This window comes from Gopherus evgoodei, chromosome 1, assembly GCF_007399415.2.
Source record: "Gopherus evgoodei ecotype Sinaloan lineage chromosome 1, rGopEvg1_v1.p, whole genome shotgun sequence".
NCBI classification, from domain to species: Eukaryota; Metazoa; Chordata; order Testudines; family Testudinidae; genus Gopherus; species Gopherus evgoodei.
Window position 1 is genome coordinate 57,584,622 of NC_044322.1, and position 19,239 is coordinate 57,603,860.

The 19,239-nt window shown below is 41.6% G+C and overlaps 1 protein-coding gene across 3 annotated transcripts in view; it reads right to left on the minus strand.

Annotated features, from left to right (window-relative positions):
- Positions 1–2,865: 2,865 nt before the first annotated feature.
- Positions 2,866–19,239, minus strand: part of GTF2F2 (general transcription factor IIF subunit 2) — a 167,957-nt gene continuing 151,583 nt past the window's right edge. For all 3 annotated transcript variants that reach the window (XM_030565513.1, XM_030565504.1, XM_030565495.1), the window contains one exon: positions 2,866–3,309. In XM_030565513.1, the coding sequence (XP_030421373.1) occupies positions 3,190–3,309 (120 nt within the window). In that variant the 3' untranslated portion in view covers positions 2,866–3,189. The remainder of the gene's footprint in view (positions 3,310–19,239) is intronic.

The window sequence follows — 19,239 nt, forward strand, 5'->3', positions numbered from 1 at the left end:
AATATCTCTGTGGCAGCTACAGAACTTGCCAGCACAAAGTGACATTGGGAAACCGATAACCCTAAAAATACATCCGTTTATTTAATAAAATTTAGCAAGCAGATACAAGGAGAACCAGCACTACGTGACCTGCCAGTTCTTCAGGGATGACCAAGCACGTGTTTTGCAAACCACAGTTCGGGAACCTCTGCACTAGAGAAGAATGCAGTCTTATTGTAGGCATGACCATCATGCAGGAAAAGGCAGTCAGTGGAGGAACAATCAGCATATCTGACGTTGCTGCAACTCTCTGGTTAAATGAATAAATAAGTAGTCAGGGAGACCAGGACATCAGACCAGACTGCCTAAAGCCAGGCTACTCCCATCAGACTGCTTGGGCAAGTGGCACTCCTCCCCCTCTTCTGCTGGATCTCCCTGGAGGAAAAGCTAGTAAAAACGAGAAACCCAACACTATTTTTGCTCAGAAGAGTAGGCACATGAAGGGATTATTCATCCCATCCCTAATTCAGACAAACTTGAGGTCCTTAGCACCATGTGTTACACATACGGAAGAACTCTGAAACCAGGGAGAGGGAGGGAAGGGGATGCATTAGCTGACTGAAGTCTTTTCTGTCTCTAGGTCAAGGCCTAAAGATCACCTGCAAGCTTCAGCCTGTGATCAACACAGTGGCCCAGCTCCTGGGTGGTTCAACTGGCAAGAATATGGATATTAATTTATTTCTGGCAACATTAGTGTCTTCATGTTACCCATTCTGAATAGGTTTCTATAGTACACATTTATCTCATATATGGTTTTAATTTCTGTAAACAGTGCCTAGTTTCTATAGCAACAGGCACTCTGCATATCACTAAAATAACTGAATTTCTTTAATTCCACTGACCTTTTGCAGTACTGTGACTGATCAGTTCATCTCATTAGAACTACAATATTTTGCTAAACCACTGAGCAGCTGAAGACATATTATAAAACAGTAAATTAACATGCATCAAAATCAAAAATATGTTCTTGTTTGGCGAATCACACAGGACTGCCATCAAGAGCATTTTACGCCTATGGCTGGACTTAATTTCTATATCAATATTGGCAAATTACAAATAGAAGAACAAGATTGTAGTCTTTTTGCAATAGACACACGTATTTCTGTTCTTTTTGTACAGCACCTAGCAAATGGCATCTGTCTGATGACAGTCCGAGGCACTACAGTACCACAAACAAATAATAACTAGGAATGTGACTTTAGAAATCAGGATATTTCCAAAAACAACAGTAAGGGAGAACTGAGTTCAATCACATGAAGACAATCAATAGAAAGTACTTAAGTTGGAAAAATTAATCAAGCTTTTTCTTTCTCTCTTAGGCAATGGGTAAGTAAGCAGGCTAAACTGTATACAGTTCTTTTCTCTCCACTCACCTCAAATAAATATTTTTTTTACCTCATCTGGATATACCTCAGTGATATATTGCCCCTGAGCTACCATCCTTCCTTCAGCTCCTCCCTCCACTTCCTTTGCCTGCACCTTGACCTTCAAAACCTTTAGAGGCCTAGGACACTGCTACATCAGTGTTATCATTTGTATCCATGGGCTCATCCACACTCATCCGTGGCTAATGCAGCGCCGAAAGTCCAGAAAAAAGCACCACAGAGCTGGAGATAAAGCATTCTTGGCTGAAGGAGCTCAGCTGTGGAAGAAAATTCCAGTGAAGATCAGAACAATACAGAATCTCATCACCCTCGGGCAATTCTTAAAGACTCTCCTCTCTGATAAAGCATTTCTTCCATAATCAACATGATAATGACAATAAAAACTTCTGTTCCACCTTGTGTTTAGCTGTGACATTCTGAAACAGAGCTCTGTGTAAGCTTGAAAGCTTGACTCTCTCACCAACAGAAGTTCTTCCAATAAAAAATATTACCTCATCCACCTTGTCTCTCTAATAAAAACATTGGTATTTACTCAACATTTTTTTATTTTTTTTTTAAAGTAGATCTTTCCAATTTCATTGGTATCTGTAAACACGTGAGACACAGATTTTAGTGATGTAGGAAAATGTGACGAGGAAAAAAATATCCAAGGCATAGATTAAGTTAAATTGACCCTGTTTAAAAACAAAATGCCTTTAAACACCCCACCCAATCTGAAACTACTGCTATAACTGAGTTAATTAATATGCATCCATAATTTTTCCTGACATTTTGGGATGCCAAAATATAACAACTCTTTAAAAAAAATAAAAGGAGACTACTTTTCACTTAGAACAGTACATGTCAGCTGAATGCTTTACAAAAGTGGGCATTTAGTCCCATTTTAAAAATGCGGAAAGCAAGGCACAGAATGGTTAAGTGACTTTCTCAATGTTGCAGAGAGATCCAGTGGCAAACTCAGGGATAGAAACTATGTCTAAAAATAACTTTTCATATCTGTATAATTCAATTGATCAGAGCTCTAATATTCACTCAATAATGTACGTAATGTTATTTGCTACAAATTAAATGTTCTCTTTATTGATAGGCTTACACACAAAACATGATCACATTTTAAAAAACAAACATACTAAAGATCTATTCGTTCCTCACTGTACTTATGGGGCCAGAGTAGTTTTTCCTCAGTGATACACTGTAGTGGTTCCCCTCTCCCCCATTAACTAGTTTAGCAGAGAGTTTTTTTTTAAGCTGAGCTTTATTTGTTCTCAGGAAGACTTAGGATCACCATGAGTGTCATGGCTGAAGACTGATCCTGAAAAGCACAGAGTACCATTAAACTCCATATCAGTATTAACTATGGATGATCAGGCCCCTAAGGAACACAGTAGAATAGGACGTAAAAAGCTCAGTACTGCTGGGATGCAAAACACAAAGTTACAGATCCCTCTAAAGTATATTTTAATTTAAAGTTATCAATATTTAACAAAACTACTTAAAATATAAAGCCAAAACTCAAAAGGTTTCTAATAAAGATAAATCTAATACAAGTTTATTCTGTACATTTTTTTGTCAAAAACAAGACAAATGTATAGAAACGTCCAAGAAATTTGTTTTTAAAAATGAAGCCAGGCAAATTACAAAGTATTACTCTTTTTAATATCTCTTGGTACTGAATTGTGCTCAATCCAGTCTGTTTAACTGCAGTGTTCCCTCAGTGCAGTCCCATTATTCTATAACCTCTGTGTTTGCTTCATTAACAGTTGCATTAATCACTCTTCTCTTCTCCTTGATAATGTCTGTATTCTGGCTTCAGCTCCCATGTGTTTTTGTGGGTTCCCTTAACATTGTAGATGCCTATTTCTCTTAAAATTTCTTTCAAATATATCTGAAAAGGAACAAAACATTTAAATTACAAAGACAGGCAATTACTGTAGTTCTAACTGAAAACAATGCACATGATCTGCCAACCCACATTTACACTGTTAATAAAAATGATAATGAAACAATCTGACAATTACCAATAATTTCTTTATAAGGTTTAATAGTATAATGGAACTAACTTCTGACATTCTGTGTGATTAGTTGTGCAATAATTGCATTTTGAATGAATGGCTGACAGGTTTTAAATCCCTTGACTACAATACATATTAAAGCAGAAGTAGATTTAATAGTCAAAAATGCATCCTTGGAACTGGAGAAGGAATTACTGAGTCACAACTAAGACAGTTCTTCAGTTGGCCTCATTGTTTAGTTAAGAAGTGCAGCACCTCTAGCGAGCTGAACTAAGGGTCAGAGGTTGGGGCAGTAGGTGCTTGGAGTGTCACAGAAGCAGTATCTTAACATCCCGGGAAGGAGGATTATATATCTGTAGAGCACATGTAAATAAAAAGCATTAACACCCAGAGGTCGGGAGGCAAGAAGGATCCCACAGCATACTGATTTGTTGGGAGATTAGAAAAATCAAAAGGCTGCAAGATGCCGAAGATACTATATGCTTTACAAATTCCAGTGTGAACAATTTTATTTATCTTTCGATTGGACAGTATTACAATGCTACAAAGGAGTCTGAGTGATGAGGTGCCTTCAACTTCAAAGGCCCAGAAATATGGCAGGAGGTCGCATGTTCCAATGGTGAGCTTCTGAGAGTAGGCGTTCCAGGAGGTGACTGTAGGCTGTCCCAGTCACCTCTACTGATACATTAGGGGCGTAAATAACTGAGGCCTGGTCTACACTACGCGTTTAAACCGATTTTAGCAGCGATAAACCGATTTGACGTCACACCCGTCCACACTACGAGGCCCTTTATATCGATATAAAGGGCTCTTTAAACCGGTTTCTGTACTCCTCCCCGACGAGAGGAGTAGCGCTGAAATCGATATTACCATATCGGATTAGGGTTAGTGTGGCCGCAAATCGACGGTATTGGCCTCCGGGCGGTACCCCACAGTGCACCACTGTGACCGCTCTGGACAGCAATCTGAACTTGGATGCACTGGCCAGGTAGACAGGAAAAGCCCCGCAAACTTTTGAATTGCATTTCTGTTTGGCCAGCGTGGAGCTCTGATCAGCACAGGTAGCAATGCAGTCTCCTGAGAATAGAGAAAGAGCTCCAGCATGGACCGCACGGGAGGTACTGGATCTGATCACTATATGGGGAGAGGATTCAGTGCTAACAGAACTCTGTTCCAAAAGACAAAATGAAAAAATATTTGAAAAAATTTCCAAGGCTATGATGGAAAAAGGCCACACCAGGGACTCAGTGCAGTACAGAGTGAAAGTTAAGGAGCTCAGACAAACCTACCAGAAAACCAAGAAGCAAATGGAAGGTTCGGGTCAGGGCAGAAAACATGTAGCTTCTATGCTGAGTTGCATGCAATTTCAGGGGGCTGCGCCACCACTACCCCACCCCTGCCCATGGATTCCAAGGTGGGGGTTGTAATCTCAACCATGGCTGAGGATTCTGTGGAGGGGGAAGATGAGGAGGAGGAAGAGGACGAGGACGACCTTGCAGAGAGCACACAGCACTCCGTTAGCCCCAAGAGCCAGGAGCTTTTTGTGACCCAGATGGAATTACCCTCCCATCCCTCCCAAGCCACTATCCCAGACAGTGAAGCCATGGAAGCGACCTCTGGTGAGTGTACCTTTGTAAATATAAAACATGGTTTAAAAGCAAGCGTTTTTTAATGATTGATTTGCCATGAGGGCTTGGGATGCATTCGCGGCCAGTAAAGTTACTGGAAAAGTTTGTTAACATGTCTGGGGATGGAGTGGAAATCCTCCAGGGACATCTCCATGAAGTGCTCCTGGAGGTACTCCAAAAGCCTTTGCAGAAGGTTTCTGGGCAAGGCAGCCTTGTTTCGTCCACCATGGTAGGACACTTTACCACGCCATGCATGTAGCAAGTAATTGGGTATCACTGCATGACAAAGCATAGCTGCATATGGTCCCGGTGATTGCTGGCATTCAAGAAACATCCGTTCTTTATCTCGCTCTGTTATCCTCAGGAAAGTGATATCGTTCACAGTAACCTAGTTGAAATTCAAGAATTTAAGTAAGGGGACAGAGATGGCCATTCCTATTGGGCTGTTTGCCTGTTGCTTAAAAGAAATCCTTCCTTGCATGTAGCCAAGCGGGGGAAGGGAAATAGCGCTGAGCTTTTTCGCGTTTGGCTATCAGGGATCATCCCTGCTACCAGCCACGCGGTGGGGGGGGGGGGAGGGGGGTGATTAGCAGTGATCTTCCATGATACCAGCCATGTGGTGGGGGGAGGGGTAAAGCGATCATCCCACAGAATTGGAGGGGGGAGGTGACTTTTCTGCTGCTGCATGTTAACAGGAAAGAAGCATCACTGAACGGGATTTGCTTGGTTTTTGGGAAAGGAGGGCACTGTTATATGAAGGCTGCAGAAGCCGAAAGACAATGGCTTACCATGGCTGCATGCAAGCTGAATTCTGATGCCCGGGCCTGCGTCTGTGAGATCTGTAACACCAGAGCCGCAGGCACTCAATATTAAAATGCAACCTTGTAGTGAAATCACATGTGCTATGTAAGGTGGATAGTGTTGTTCATTGTGACAGTATAACCATTGTTCCCTAAAATGTATCTTATTAAATACTTCTCTCCCTTTTTTCCCTCCCTCATGCAGCTGCACATTTTTCAAGTCTCCCTACTCCATCCCGAAGGCTATCTCAGATAAGGCGGAGGAAAAAGAAGACGCGAGATGAAATGTTCTCGGATATCATGGAAGTGACCTGCAATGAAAGAGCTCATCTGAATGAGTGGAAGGACGTGGTATCAAATTACAGGAAAGATGCCAGTGAAGGTGAGGATAGGAGGGACGCTCGAGATAAGAGGTGGCGCCAGGAACATCAGAGGTGTAGGCAGGAAGATATGCGGTGGCAGAATGCAACGCTGGGGCTGCTGCGTGATCAAACTGACATCCTCCGACGTCTGGTGGAGCTTCAGGAAGAGCAGCGCGGTCACAGAGTGCTGCTGCAGCCCCTGTGTAACCACCCTCACCACGTTCCATATCTTCCTCAGCCAGACGTGTAAGAACGCGTGGAGGAAGGCTTCGTGCACCCGCCCACTCCACCCCCGTGGACAGCCCAACCAAAAGGTTGTCATTACATTGAAATGTTTTTAGTGGCCTTTTCCTTCCCTCCTATCCTCCTCCCAAACCACACCAGGGATACCTTGTCATTTCTCTCCCTCTTTTCATAATGATTTTTTAATAAAGAATACATTATTTTTATTGTGACTTTATTTCCTTAAGCAAGCTGTAATAGAAGGGGGAGGGTGGGTTGCTTACAGGGAATGAGTCAATCAAGGGGGGGCATTCATCAAGGGGAAACAAACACAACAGTTACACCAGACCCTGGCCTGTGATGAAACTTTTATTCAAAGCTTCTCTGATGCACACCGCTTCCTGGTGTGCTCTTTTAATCGCCCTGGTGTCTGGCTGCGCGTAATCAGCGGCCAGGTGATTTGCCTCAGCCTCCCACCCCGCCATAAAGGTCTCCCCCTTACTCTCACACAGATTGTGGAGCACACAGCAAGCAGCAATAACAAAGGGGACATTGGTTTGGCTGAGGTCTGAGTGAGTCAGTAATGTGAGCCAGCGTGCCTTTAAACGGCCAAATGCACATTCTACCACCATTCTGCACTTGCTCAGCCTGTAGTTGAACAGCTCCTGACTACTGTCCAGGCTGCCTGTGTATGGCTTCATGAGCCATGGCATCAAGGGGTAGGCTGGGTCACCCAGGATAACTACAGGCATTTCAACATCCCCAATTGTTATTTTCTGGTCTGGGAAGTAATTCCCTTGCTGCAGCCGTTTAAACAGACTAGTGTTCCTGAAGACGCGAGTGTCATGAACCCTTCTTGGCCATCCCACGTGGATGTTGGTGTAACGTCCCTTGTGATCCACCAGCGCTTGCAGCACCATTGAAAAGTACCCCTTGCGGTACTTTTTTAATTTTTAAACGATAGTGACTTTATTTCCTTAAGCAAGCTGTAATAGAAGGGGGAGGGTGGGTTGCTTACAGGGAATGAGTCAATCAAGGGGGGGCGTTCATCAAGGGGAAACAAACACAACAGTTACACCGGACCCTGGCCTGTGATGAAATTCGTATTCAAAGCTTCTCTGATGCACACTGCTTCCTGGTGTGCTCTTTTAATCGCCCTGGTGTCTGGCTGCGCGTAATCAGCGGCCAGGTGATTTGCTGGCTAGTCTGTTTAAATGGCTGCAGCAAGGGAATTACTTCGACAATGATTTTTGCCCCATCAGGTACTGGGATCTCAACCCAGAATTCCAAGGGGTGGGGGAGACTGCGGGAACTATGGGTTAGCTATGGGATAGCTACCCACAGTGCAACGCTCCAGAAATTGACGCTAGCCTCGGACCATGGACGCACACCACTGAATTAATGTGCCTAGTGTGGCCGCGTGCACTCGACTTTATACAAGCTGTTTTACAAAACCGGTTTATGTAAAATCGGAACAATCCCATAGTGTAGATGTACCCTGGGAGGGTGAAGAACTATTTCAGCTTAAGGACATTTGGCACAAGAACAAATGAATATAAAGCTGGCTGTGAACAGATTTAGGCTGGAAATTAGAAGGTTCCTAACCATCAGACAGGTAAGGCTCTGGAATAGCCTCCCAATACAAGTTGTGGAGGAAAACACCTTAACTAGTTTTGAGAGAGTAGAACAAATTTATGAGTGCAACTGTATGACCGTGTTGCTTCTGATGGCAAGGGGCAGGGCTTAGCATCCCTGGAGCTCATTTGTGGTTTATATCTTACGCTCCTAAAAGCTCATGTTTTAGCCAGCTACCTGTGGGGGTCAAGAAGGGACTCTTCCCCCCCACCCCACATATTCTGGAATTTTTTAATCTTCTTCCTCTGAAGCAGTAGGGATGGCTACAGCTGGAGATGGACCACTGGATGGGGAGGGCCAGGGCTTTAAGAAGGCATCAAGCATCCTCTCTCAGATGCTTGGCTGGCTGGTTCTTGCTCACATGGTCATGATCTAAGTGATCGCCATATGTGGGATTGGGAAGGAATTTCCGCCCAGGTCAGACTGGCAGTGACCTCAGGGATTTTCCACCTTCCTTTGCAGTGTGTCAGTGAGGCTCACTTGCCAGGATTATCTGGGTATATCTCATTTCCCTGCCATGGCAGGGGCTCAGGAATAGGTGCACCTTGGTCCCTCCTATTCCCTGCCTGTGGCACATAATAGTCTAGTCTATTCTGGGCTGTTATACTTTGGTCTAATTTTGGTTGTTGGGTTTAGCGTTGATGGCCTGTGATATACAGGCAATCAGACTTGATGATCTGGTGGTCCCTTCATGGCCTTAAACTCCATGACTATGACTCAGTCTATTGGCAGTACAATAACTCCTCACTTAAAGTCATCTCAGATAATGATGTTTCATTATTACGTTGCTGACTAATTATGGAACGTGCTTGTTTAAAGTTGTGCAATGCTCCCTTCTAAAGTCTTTCGGCAGCTGCCTGCTTTGTCCACTGCTTTCAGGAAGAGCAGCCCGTTGCAGCTAGCTTGTGGGGACTTGGAACCAGGGTGGACCGGCAGCCCCCCTATCAGCTCCCTGCTCCCCTAAGTTCCCTGAGCTGCAGCTGCCCAGCAGGCTATCAATTTCAGGCTATCAATTGCCGACAGTTCAGCTGTCCCTCCCTCCACTGCCACGTGCTGCTCCTGCCCTCTACCTTAGAGCTGCTCCCCAAAACTCCTGCTTGCTGTGCAGGGGGGGAATGAGGGAGGGTAACATCATCAGGGTGTCCCCCTCCCCCTGCTCCTGCACCCCGCTTACCCCTTCTCCATATAGAGCAGGGAGGGGACAGACGGAGAGAGACAGAGAGCTTGGGGTAGCAGCTGCTGTCTCAACTTCCTGATCCACTTAAAAAGACAACGCACTTAAGAGAGGGTCAGCTTACTTGAAGGGGCAGCGTGCATCTCTCTCTCTCCCCCACAAACGAGGTGTGTGTCTGTCTTTGTCTGCTATGCTGTTTCCCCTCCCTTGTGTTCATGCTGCCTTGGGTGAGAGGCTACATTAACAACGTGTTAACCCTTGAGGGCTCAGCTGGGTGCTAGTTCATCATTTAGCAGCAAGGCATTCCCTGGGAAATATCCCTTCTTCTTCCACCCTCTAACTTCACCACCTCAACCAAGCTTCACAATCATCATAGCTGTGAACAGTATTACACTGTTTGTTTAAAACGTATACTGTGTGTGTATATATATCTCTATAATATATAGTTTTTTGTCTGGTGAAAAAACATTTCCCTGGAACCTAACCCCCTCATTTACATTAATTCTTATGGGCAAATTGGATTTGCTCAACATCGTTTCGCTTAAAGTCGCATTTTTTCAGGAACATAACTACAACGTTAAACAAGGAGTTACTGTACCGCTCGTTTACTGGATCCTCAGCTGCTTCTGAATGTGCAGATGACACTAGTGACCAACAGTGGTTTTTTCCCATCTGCTCTTAGCCAGAGGTTGCAACCTTTTATTTCAGATTGCTACACTGATCCTTGCTTTTGTCACCTCAAGTTTGTACTTAGTGTCAGTACTCCATAGGATTTGTTAAATATCAACATTCAATACCTCAGAAAGCATCTTAGCCAATTGTTTTAAAACTCTTGGGTGAAAGTTATGTGGTCCTGCAGATTTTAAAATGTTTAACTTTAGTAATTATTTAACATCCTACCTAATTACTGTCAGAATAGTTGTGATAAAAAAAAAGGTCATCCCTTTAAGATGTGAGTATATCATCTTGCTTTCTTCCAAATAAAGAACAAGTATGTATTGAAAAATGCTTTCCCTTCATCATTACTTACAATTTTACCAACCCCACCTTCTAATAGACTTATACAATTGTTAGGATTTCATTTGTTCCAGATATTTTATTTACCATTTATATTATTGCAGTGCCCACAGTCCCCAGTCAGGATCATGGCCCTACTATTCTGGCACTGTACAAACAGAAGTAGATATTGGTCCCTGCCCCAAAGAGCTTACAAGCTGGGTAAAACTAATCAGGTTTTTGAACGTGAAATAGCTAACAATGATTACATCTAAAGATTAACTACAAAGAAAAAAATTCGGGTTGTTGCTTCTTTTGATTCTTTATAATGTATGTTGGAAAGTTTTGCTGTTTTTGTTTGTTTGTTTGTTAAGGATTAGATATTCAGGTACTGCCTACCCTGGAATACTATAGCAACCACAGTTTGAGAATCACTACCTAAGATTTATAGTGTGAGCATTTTCAAACTCATTCTACAAAATGTATTGATCTGTGTTTGTTAGAACTTTTACAGCTTTTACATCTCTAGTGACACTAAGTGATAACATCTGCCTAATCTTTCTCTTACAGATGAGCCCATGGAAAGCAGAAGTGTTGATACAACAGCCCCCCTCTCATCCTTGTGCAATTTTATCTCCACCCCAAGTTCTACTTGGAGCAGAGACTGAGATGAACGTATGCAAGAAAGATTTGGCCAACTTTATTTTTTGGCTTTAAGAACCTGGATTCTGATCATTAGTATTCTCCCACATCAAAATTTTACTAAGCATAGTCTCTATCACCAGTTCTGTAAAAATGTTATTCTAATTAGATTTATGTAGGAAAATCATTCTTAAAATGCATTCTGAGGATATTTTAAAATAATTTCCCCTTCATTATGTAATGATTATAAATAAACCTGGATTAATAATCGACCACACATACAAAAGAACTACTTTTTCATTATCCTTTTTAGGTCTTCAATTAAAATTATCATTGGTACAAATGGCAAACAAAGAACACAAGGTTCATTTTGTACTGCATGGATGACTCTTCAGTGTCTGAGTTTTAAGTGCCATAGACATAGAGCACTAACCCCAGCAGGTGGCAGCAATAGATTAAAGGAAACTGAGATGCACATTACTGTGTTTAGTATCAGAGGGGTAGCCGTGTTAGTCTGGATCTGTAAAAGCAGCAAAGAATCCTGTGGCACCTTATAGACTAACAGACTGCGTCTGTGAGTACAGATGAGCTTCCCTCCAAACAATATACAGCTGCTTTCATATTATAAACTAGACAGACTTTTCAGCTTCCTGACTGAGTATTCATACATGATTCTAGGCCATGCAGATCAATTATGTGAGTTTTTTTGTTAAAATGATACTGGTAGTGTGCAGTACATTTTCAAAAACGTGCATGCCATATGTACAATTTAACAGGAACTGCATGCAAGTACACTGACGCATGCACACATGGAATTAAACATGCATTCATTTTCAACTCTTGTGCACAGGCAACACTGCACTTCATAGCATGGCCTCCCTGTCTTAGTCCCAAGCACTGTCAAGCTATGCTAAGAAGTGCAAAATTGGATCCAGCCTGCGGGACTGCCCCTGGTAGCTAAGTGGCCCCCGGATGAGAGTGGGGGGCCGAGGGCTCCATATGCATTGTCCTTGCCTCCAGACACTGTCCCCCGCAGCTCCTATTGGCCAGGAATGGGGAACTGTGGCCCCCTTCCACACCCCGCACTCTCTCCTGCACCCCAACCCCCTGCCCCAGCCCTGCATACAATTTCCCCACCCAGATGTGGTCCTCGGCCCAAAAAGTTTGCTCACCCCTGGATTAAGATATATTTATGAAATCAAGGCCAAATTCTACCCTTGAAGATGTGCACAGCTACCACTGAAGTCCATGGGAATTAAGCACAACAAAAGCTATATACCCACCCAACCACATTAAGCAAATATATGTAGGCAGTTATTGGACTGATTTGATTAAGTTACGGCTTAGAAGACAGGTCACACAACTGCAAAATGCTTCTGTGGAAGAGAAAGCATAGCATGAGGAATACAATACTTATAGGCATTTCTCAACAGAATTCAGAGAACTAGGCACTTTATTTTTTTTAGATCAAACTGAAAAGACAGGCTTTTCTGAGAACAAGATTTGATTAACTTTATTTGAACTTTGTGAGGAAATTTAAGGACATTTAGTCCCTGTCTACTCTGGGATTAAACTGTTACCTGAAGCATGGCTTTAAAACTCACTTTAAACATGGTTTAAAGACACTGTGAATAGGATTAAAATTAAGTTTAAACAGAATTTAGAAACTGTTAAGAGTTTTATTTAAAAAAAAAGATTTATTTTTAAAAATGTGTCAATAATTGTTTTAAGTTAGTTTATTTACCTTGTATATGGGTGGATTCTGGAGTGCTAGATAAAATCCCTGCACCCCCAAATCCTGTGAAAACAACAAAGCATTCTCCATATCCAGTGCCAAAAACTGGAGAGCAGGGACTGGGAGCTTTGGGCATGCGTAGAAATGAGATTTCTTTGCCAATCCTAGCGTCTCTCTCTTTAATATAACTCAAAATTATATCAGAAAGTAACAAAGGAAGTCTCTCTTGTGGGAACAGTCAAAACAAGTTCACAAGAATAATGCAAAATAGGACTGACACTGAGGTCATTAGCTTGCTTTTGTTGCACTTCCCTGCTTGAGAAACTTCCCCTTGTTTTCAGCGAGTCCTGAGTCAGACTAGAGAGAAAAAAATAACCGGTAGGGGAACCTATCCCTTTTTCCACAATTGGGGAGGGGGGCAGGAAGGTTGGCAACAGAGGGTAAAAGGTAAACACTTCATAGGAGCGCTGATTCTAAGGTTTCTTTTTATTAGAATAAAAAGGTGTATTTTAAGAATCTTTTAGGTAGCAATGTTCTAACTAACACATTCTAAAAACCACCTTTTATCCCCATCAAGAGAAACTAAGGGAGAGTAGAGCTGCAATATTATCTCCCTTGATCAAAAACTCACAGACCTCAACTACCCGTAATGTAAACCAACGCTACATTTAAAAGAAAAGCACTTGGATTTTCCTTCAATCTCTATCAAATTTGCACTCTAGCACAAATCCTTAACAGAGACCTCAAATGCTTTCCTATCATTTATATACTATCAGATCAACACATCTGACTGTCACACACTGCATGCTTTTGGGAAGTCATTTTGTCGTAACATTGCTGAGGTCATTGTTAGGATTTTGTATTAGAGTGTAAGGCTAGATGAGGCTGGGCTACATATTGATATTGGGTATCAGTTGGAGATGGGAGCTGAAGACTTCAGATATGTCGGAGTGTGTTACAGGCACTATGAAGACGAAAAGGAATAAACAAGTCTTTTCCCTTGGCTTAGCTTATTTCAAGGCTTTTAAGGTTCTGGACGGATGGGACATGTCCTGTCACAGGCTTAGCTATCACAAAATAGTTTTTATTAGCTAAATTCCTAGTTTTTCCTCAAGCTTTGGTGTACCTCAGTGAAAAAGCTCGCCAGAGTCAGGGATAAGAAGTGGTGCCCCTCTCTATAACTCAGAGAGAAAATATGTTCAGGCTGTTCACACGTTGACCCTCTGGAAGAGGGAAAGAGACTGTGATATGCCTCAGGGTCGATATAACATTTTATGCCCATTAAAGTTACTGAAAGCAAGTACACCAAGAGCAACCCTGCACATTTAACAGTGACTATATGGACAGCAGCTCTTCCCTCACTGTCTTCTAGGTTGGGATTCACTGTTGTCATCAATGATAAACAGTAAATAGCAAGGACATTTAAAACAGCACCAAAGAGATGAGATTTGAATCCCTAGTGTCCTTTCCCATTTCAGAGTAATTTCTCCATGGCTATGGGGGTCTCTTTGGAGAAGGGGAGGGAGTGTGCGCAAACCTCTTTATTTTCAGCCTCAGTCAGTAGTTTTTGGCATTCATACTGCGGAAGATTTGTCATCAAATTAAAACGCGATGGGTTCAGCTTGGAACATATTTTATGTTATGGCTAAGAAGTTATAAAATATTCTGTAGACAAACACGATCAATGTATAACTGATATTTAGGAATCAGGACATGAGGAGCAACAATGTTGCCAGAGGACAGGTCTCAGAGTTTTTTAGATTTATTGCAAAAGGGGTACAAAGAAAAGGCAATCCCATAGGGGAAAAACTGCCAAAAGATGCTATTTTTAAATGCTTATTCTCAGTGCATCAATTCACTTTTCAACAAGCCACCACGAAAAAGTCAGACAGTGCTCAAAGCGTATATTCTGTCTTTTGGGTTTTGCCACTTCAAAGAGATTTTTACAAAATAAAGGGTTTAAAGCTTCTGTTAAAACCAAACTCCATAACACAACCTTACCTAAGGTGCCATCATCACTCCATCATAATGGATCTACTATACAAAAACTGCTGCTGTTACCTAGAAAATGTAAGTTCTAGGAACAACTCTTCCAACGGCAAAATAGTCTAGTTAAAATTACAAATAAAGCCCATCCCCCACTGGCTCAGGTCCTTCCTCTCAGTCTGAATCCAGAAGGTCATTACAAGCAACTGTTCCCCCATCTCTAAAGGCCTCTCCTGGAGAGTCAGACAAAACCCAAGACTCCACATTATTATTAATGGTTGGAGAGGGTGAAATGATATGGGCTGAAGCAGGGCCGGCTCCAGGCACCAGCTTATCAAGCAGGTGCTTGAGGCGGCCACTCCGGAGCGGGGCGGCACTTTCAGGTATTTGGCGGCAATTCGGCGGAGGGTCCCTCACTCCCACTGGGAGCAAAGGACCTCCCGCTGAATTGCTGCAGATCGCAACCGTGGCTGCTTTTTTGTTTTGTTTTGTTTTTGGCTGCTTGGGGCAGCAAACCCCCTGGAGCCGGCCCTGGGCTGAAGTGTCAAGATTATGCATGTTACAACTTGATCCCCGCTCCTCTCCTTTACACCTAACCTAACTCCATCTCCCAGCTTTCACAATGCCTAGTGGAAATTAGCATCCAGATGGCACAATGAAGTCATTAAAGAGAATTCATCTACTCACTCATATCCTGCACTGGCTTATTATAGCCTAAGCATCCTTTGGATTACTCAGTGCTATTGGGTGCTCAAATAGTCATAGCAACTAAGCCACCCACTTTCATCTGCAAGTGGCCTGAAGACTGCACTGGGCCGAAGATTGCTATTGCACTCGCTCCTGGCCAAGTGATCCATGCCTTTAGTGATCTTCAGGCTGATTAGTGGAACTCATCTCTTGGAATGAAACGATGTGCCCTGAAAAAGCTCCAACTGGAAGAAAATGCTCCCACTTTCTGTCTGCTTACCAACACCGATGATCATGAGTACATCACTCCATTCTCTACCATCAGCACTTGCTCCCCTTTGATTACACAGTCCAATTCAAGGTCTCTGTTCCGATATTCAAAACCCTCCCTGGCTTTGGTTCTGGCTGCCCAAGGGTATGTCCACACAGCAAAAAGATCCACAGCACTGAGTCTCAGAGCCTGGGTCAACTGACTCAAGCTCATGCGTCTCACACCGTAGAGCTTAAAATAGCAGTGTAGACATTTGGGCTTGGATGGAAACTTGCGCTCTGTAACCTGATGAAAGGGCAGGGGCTAGGAGCCCAGGCTCCAGTCTGAGCCTGAACCTCTACTCTGATATTTCTAGCCCTGCAGCATGGGCCTGAGTCAGTTGGCCTGGGCTCAGAGACTTGCTGCCATGGATTTTTGTTTGTTTGTTTGTTTTTGCTGTGTAGCCTACCCTAAAAGATCACCTCCCCCTCTGTGACCAACACCTCCCAAAACAGCTACATTCCACTGGAACAATTACACTGTTAGATTAGACTGAATGTCTAAGTATTAACACACAAATGAGCATAATAAATATACCAGTCTGCATCTAGAATTCCCATATCACCACAAGTAAGTTTCGTGGTTTTTTTTGTTTTTTGCAGTCTGAAGAAAAATTGTAAGTGATTAGAGATTTAAGGCAATTTCCATAAATATTCTCCCTTTATGAAGAGAATGCCTTGAAAATGCTGAAGCTGAAATAAACAACAAAAGCAAGAGTCTCCTTGGGCAGATACAGAACCATTATAAAGGACATCAATTAATTAACTAGCCGTGTTTCACTGAATACATAGCACTAATTACAAAATTACTTGGCAACAAACAATAAGTAGATTACATTACTGAATCACACCACTGAGTCTGAAAAAGTAGTCAACTACATCATAATTCAACCAAAGACAACCTTCATTCCACACCCCTAATTGATGTTAAAACTCTATTTTTAGAATCTGGTTGTTGTTATTATTAGGGATTCACAGATTTTTGTGGAAGGCGATGCTAGATTATTTTCTGCCCAGGTATGTACATATGTAGATAAGGCAAAAGTGTTCAGATGATCTTAGATGCATGAATTGTGTATCGTCAATTCATTTCTCAACTTCAGGCCCAGGATTTAGTTCCTGAGCCTTTGCTTGATGGCTCTGTCCACTTTTAAATCTACAGGGACAGAAGTGAGTGGTGTCTTTTTTAGAGAGACTTCTCTTTGAGCATAACTGCACCTGCAAATGCTCCTGATACCTGGATGGCCTCATCTACCATTTGTCTCAAATGTTCTTAAGGCCAACTGACTATCAGTTTCAAGTTGATTTTTTTCTGTCACACAGTAAGTTTTTCTCAGTGCCTCACATTACACCCATTCCCTGTCCCTCTTCTTTGCTTTTCACATCCTTCTTTATCCCTTTACACTTGCCCTTTGCTTCAGATCTTGATCCCTAATATAAAAGCAATTCTTTTTGAAGTGAAGAAAGTGATAATGAAATTAAACCTTCTCTAAACCCATTGAAACTACTAGGAGTTGTAGCAGTCTCTTTCCCTGATACATGCATATAAGAGCCTCTGGTCAGAACATAATTAAAAGGGCAATTTCTCCAAGAAACTTGTTGCCCATCTCTTATAGATGATTATAAAAAACTCAAGCATATTCAATATTACGTGCAAGAGTTAATTAATGCAATATGAAAGAAACAAAGCATAGAAAAAAGTCAAAAAATTCCAAAATTTTGAAGGTTTTTTTTTAAACACAATGTTAACTTGGCTACACTGCACATCCTGTATATTTGAAAACTCGCCCAAAATAAAATACAGCACAGTTGTGCAACCTCACCAAGTTAAAGCCTCCAAATACAATATTATCTCAAACTTGTGGCACATTAAATTGAGAAAATTAAGAGCAATTGAAAAGTATGGGAGTGAGAATGCTACTATCAGTGAATGCTACCACTGTCAGCAAAATCTGAAGAGGGCAACAGAAAGAAACAGGAACTTTATTAAAAAGCCAAACTGGAAAACTCTTGTCTAGAGCAATACAGATTATTTGATAAACCAATCCCCATTGACAGAAAAATAAACAGTAATGAGAAGAATGTGATTTCAGTGCAACTTTTGAACTTCCCACTGCTCAGGCTAGAAGGAAGATTACAGAGGCTGCATTGGCAAGGAAGTCTGATGTCCTGGCACAGTATCTTCCAGTGGTTTGGCTGAAAAAACTCAAAATAAACTGAATCATCAGCTACTGCTCATTGCTTTCTGTTCTTCAGCAATATCCACTATTTTAATGTTACCTCATGACATTTATTACATGCACTAAGAGCTATGGGATCAGACATTACTGTACCAATATTGCTCAAATATTCTGCAATTAAAAAGGAGCTCACCTAGTAAACCATTCGCAAGCAAAGTCTTTCAATTTTTTGCTTTGGGAAAAATGCCTCCAAAATTTCAAAGACTGAAGTTACAGCATAAGAAGATCTTACTGCTACTGCATTTTTTAAGGTCTGAGAAGCCTCAATACAGTTTTTTAAATGGAGAGTGAAATGTTAGTGTGGCATTATAGTGAAAACATACTTGAGAAGCTGCAGAGTGCATCAACATCTAAGCTCTGTACAATGTTTTTTCAAAACTTATGAGGAATGCAAAAACACTTGAGAACAAGTGGACTAAGCTTAAGTGTTAGAAATAATTATAAATAGTCCTCATTATTAGCCATTTATAAATAATACAATTCAAATTAGACATAGTACTCCCATTCTTTAGTGAATATTTTACTGTTTACACACCAGATAAATTCTGTTCTTTGTTATTTATTCAGTTTAAGTCTGGAACAACTCCAACAACTTCTATGGAGTTACTCTATATTTAGATCAGGGTAAAGGAGAGTAGATTTGGCTATTATCATAGTGTAATTTGTACGTGTTTATATTATTTTGAAGTTAAAATATAAAATGTATTAGAATTCACAGGAGACCTGCTCTGTGTTTACAGGACTTCAGAATAAATATAATGTCGGATCCAACATACACCAATGTACTCCTCAAAAGTGTCAGAAGGATGCTATTTAAAATCACACATAAAATACTGGAATTTTTTGCTATTTGATTAACTAAGTTTCTGACTGTTTTGCTAAGTGAATTTTAAACATTAACACCCAGTGAGGTAAGCATCAATAGATTAATTCTAACATAGCTGAAAAAGAATTGGCAAAACCTTTTAGTCAATTCCGAAAATAACCACAGCATTTAGAAACCTAGAGGAAAAATTACATACCAAGAAAGTCTTAAAAGCTATTTTAGAAAATCAAGCAGCGAACACTTAGGCAGAGTTTAATTAACAGCCAACCTCTTTACAATAAGTAAGAAGAGAAAATATCTATTCAACCTGTTGGGGTGTGTGTGTGTGCGCGCGCGCGCAAAGCAGAGCTGCTATAGCAACAATGAAAACCCAGTGGGTTATAGGAACAGATACTATATTTTTGGAAAAAATGTTTCACACTAGAGATTAATGTCTACGGGCACAGAGAAAATTGGCACATTGGAATGAAAATAGGCCGAAGGGCAGGAAATAAATAGCTGATAGCTGCTAATGGAATTGTTTCCATTTAGAAAATGCTTACTAGAGAAGTACTTAAAGGA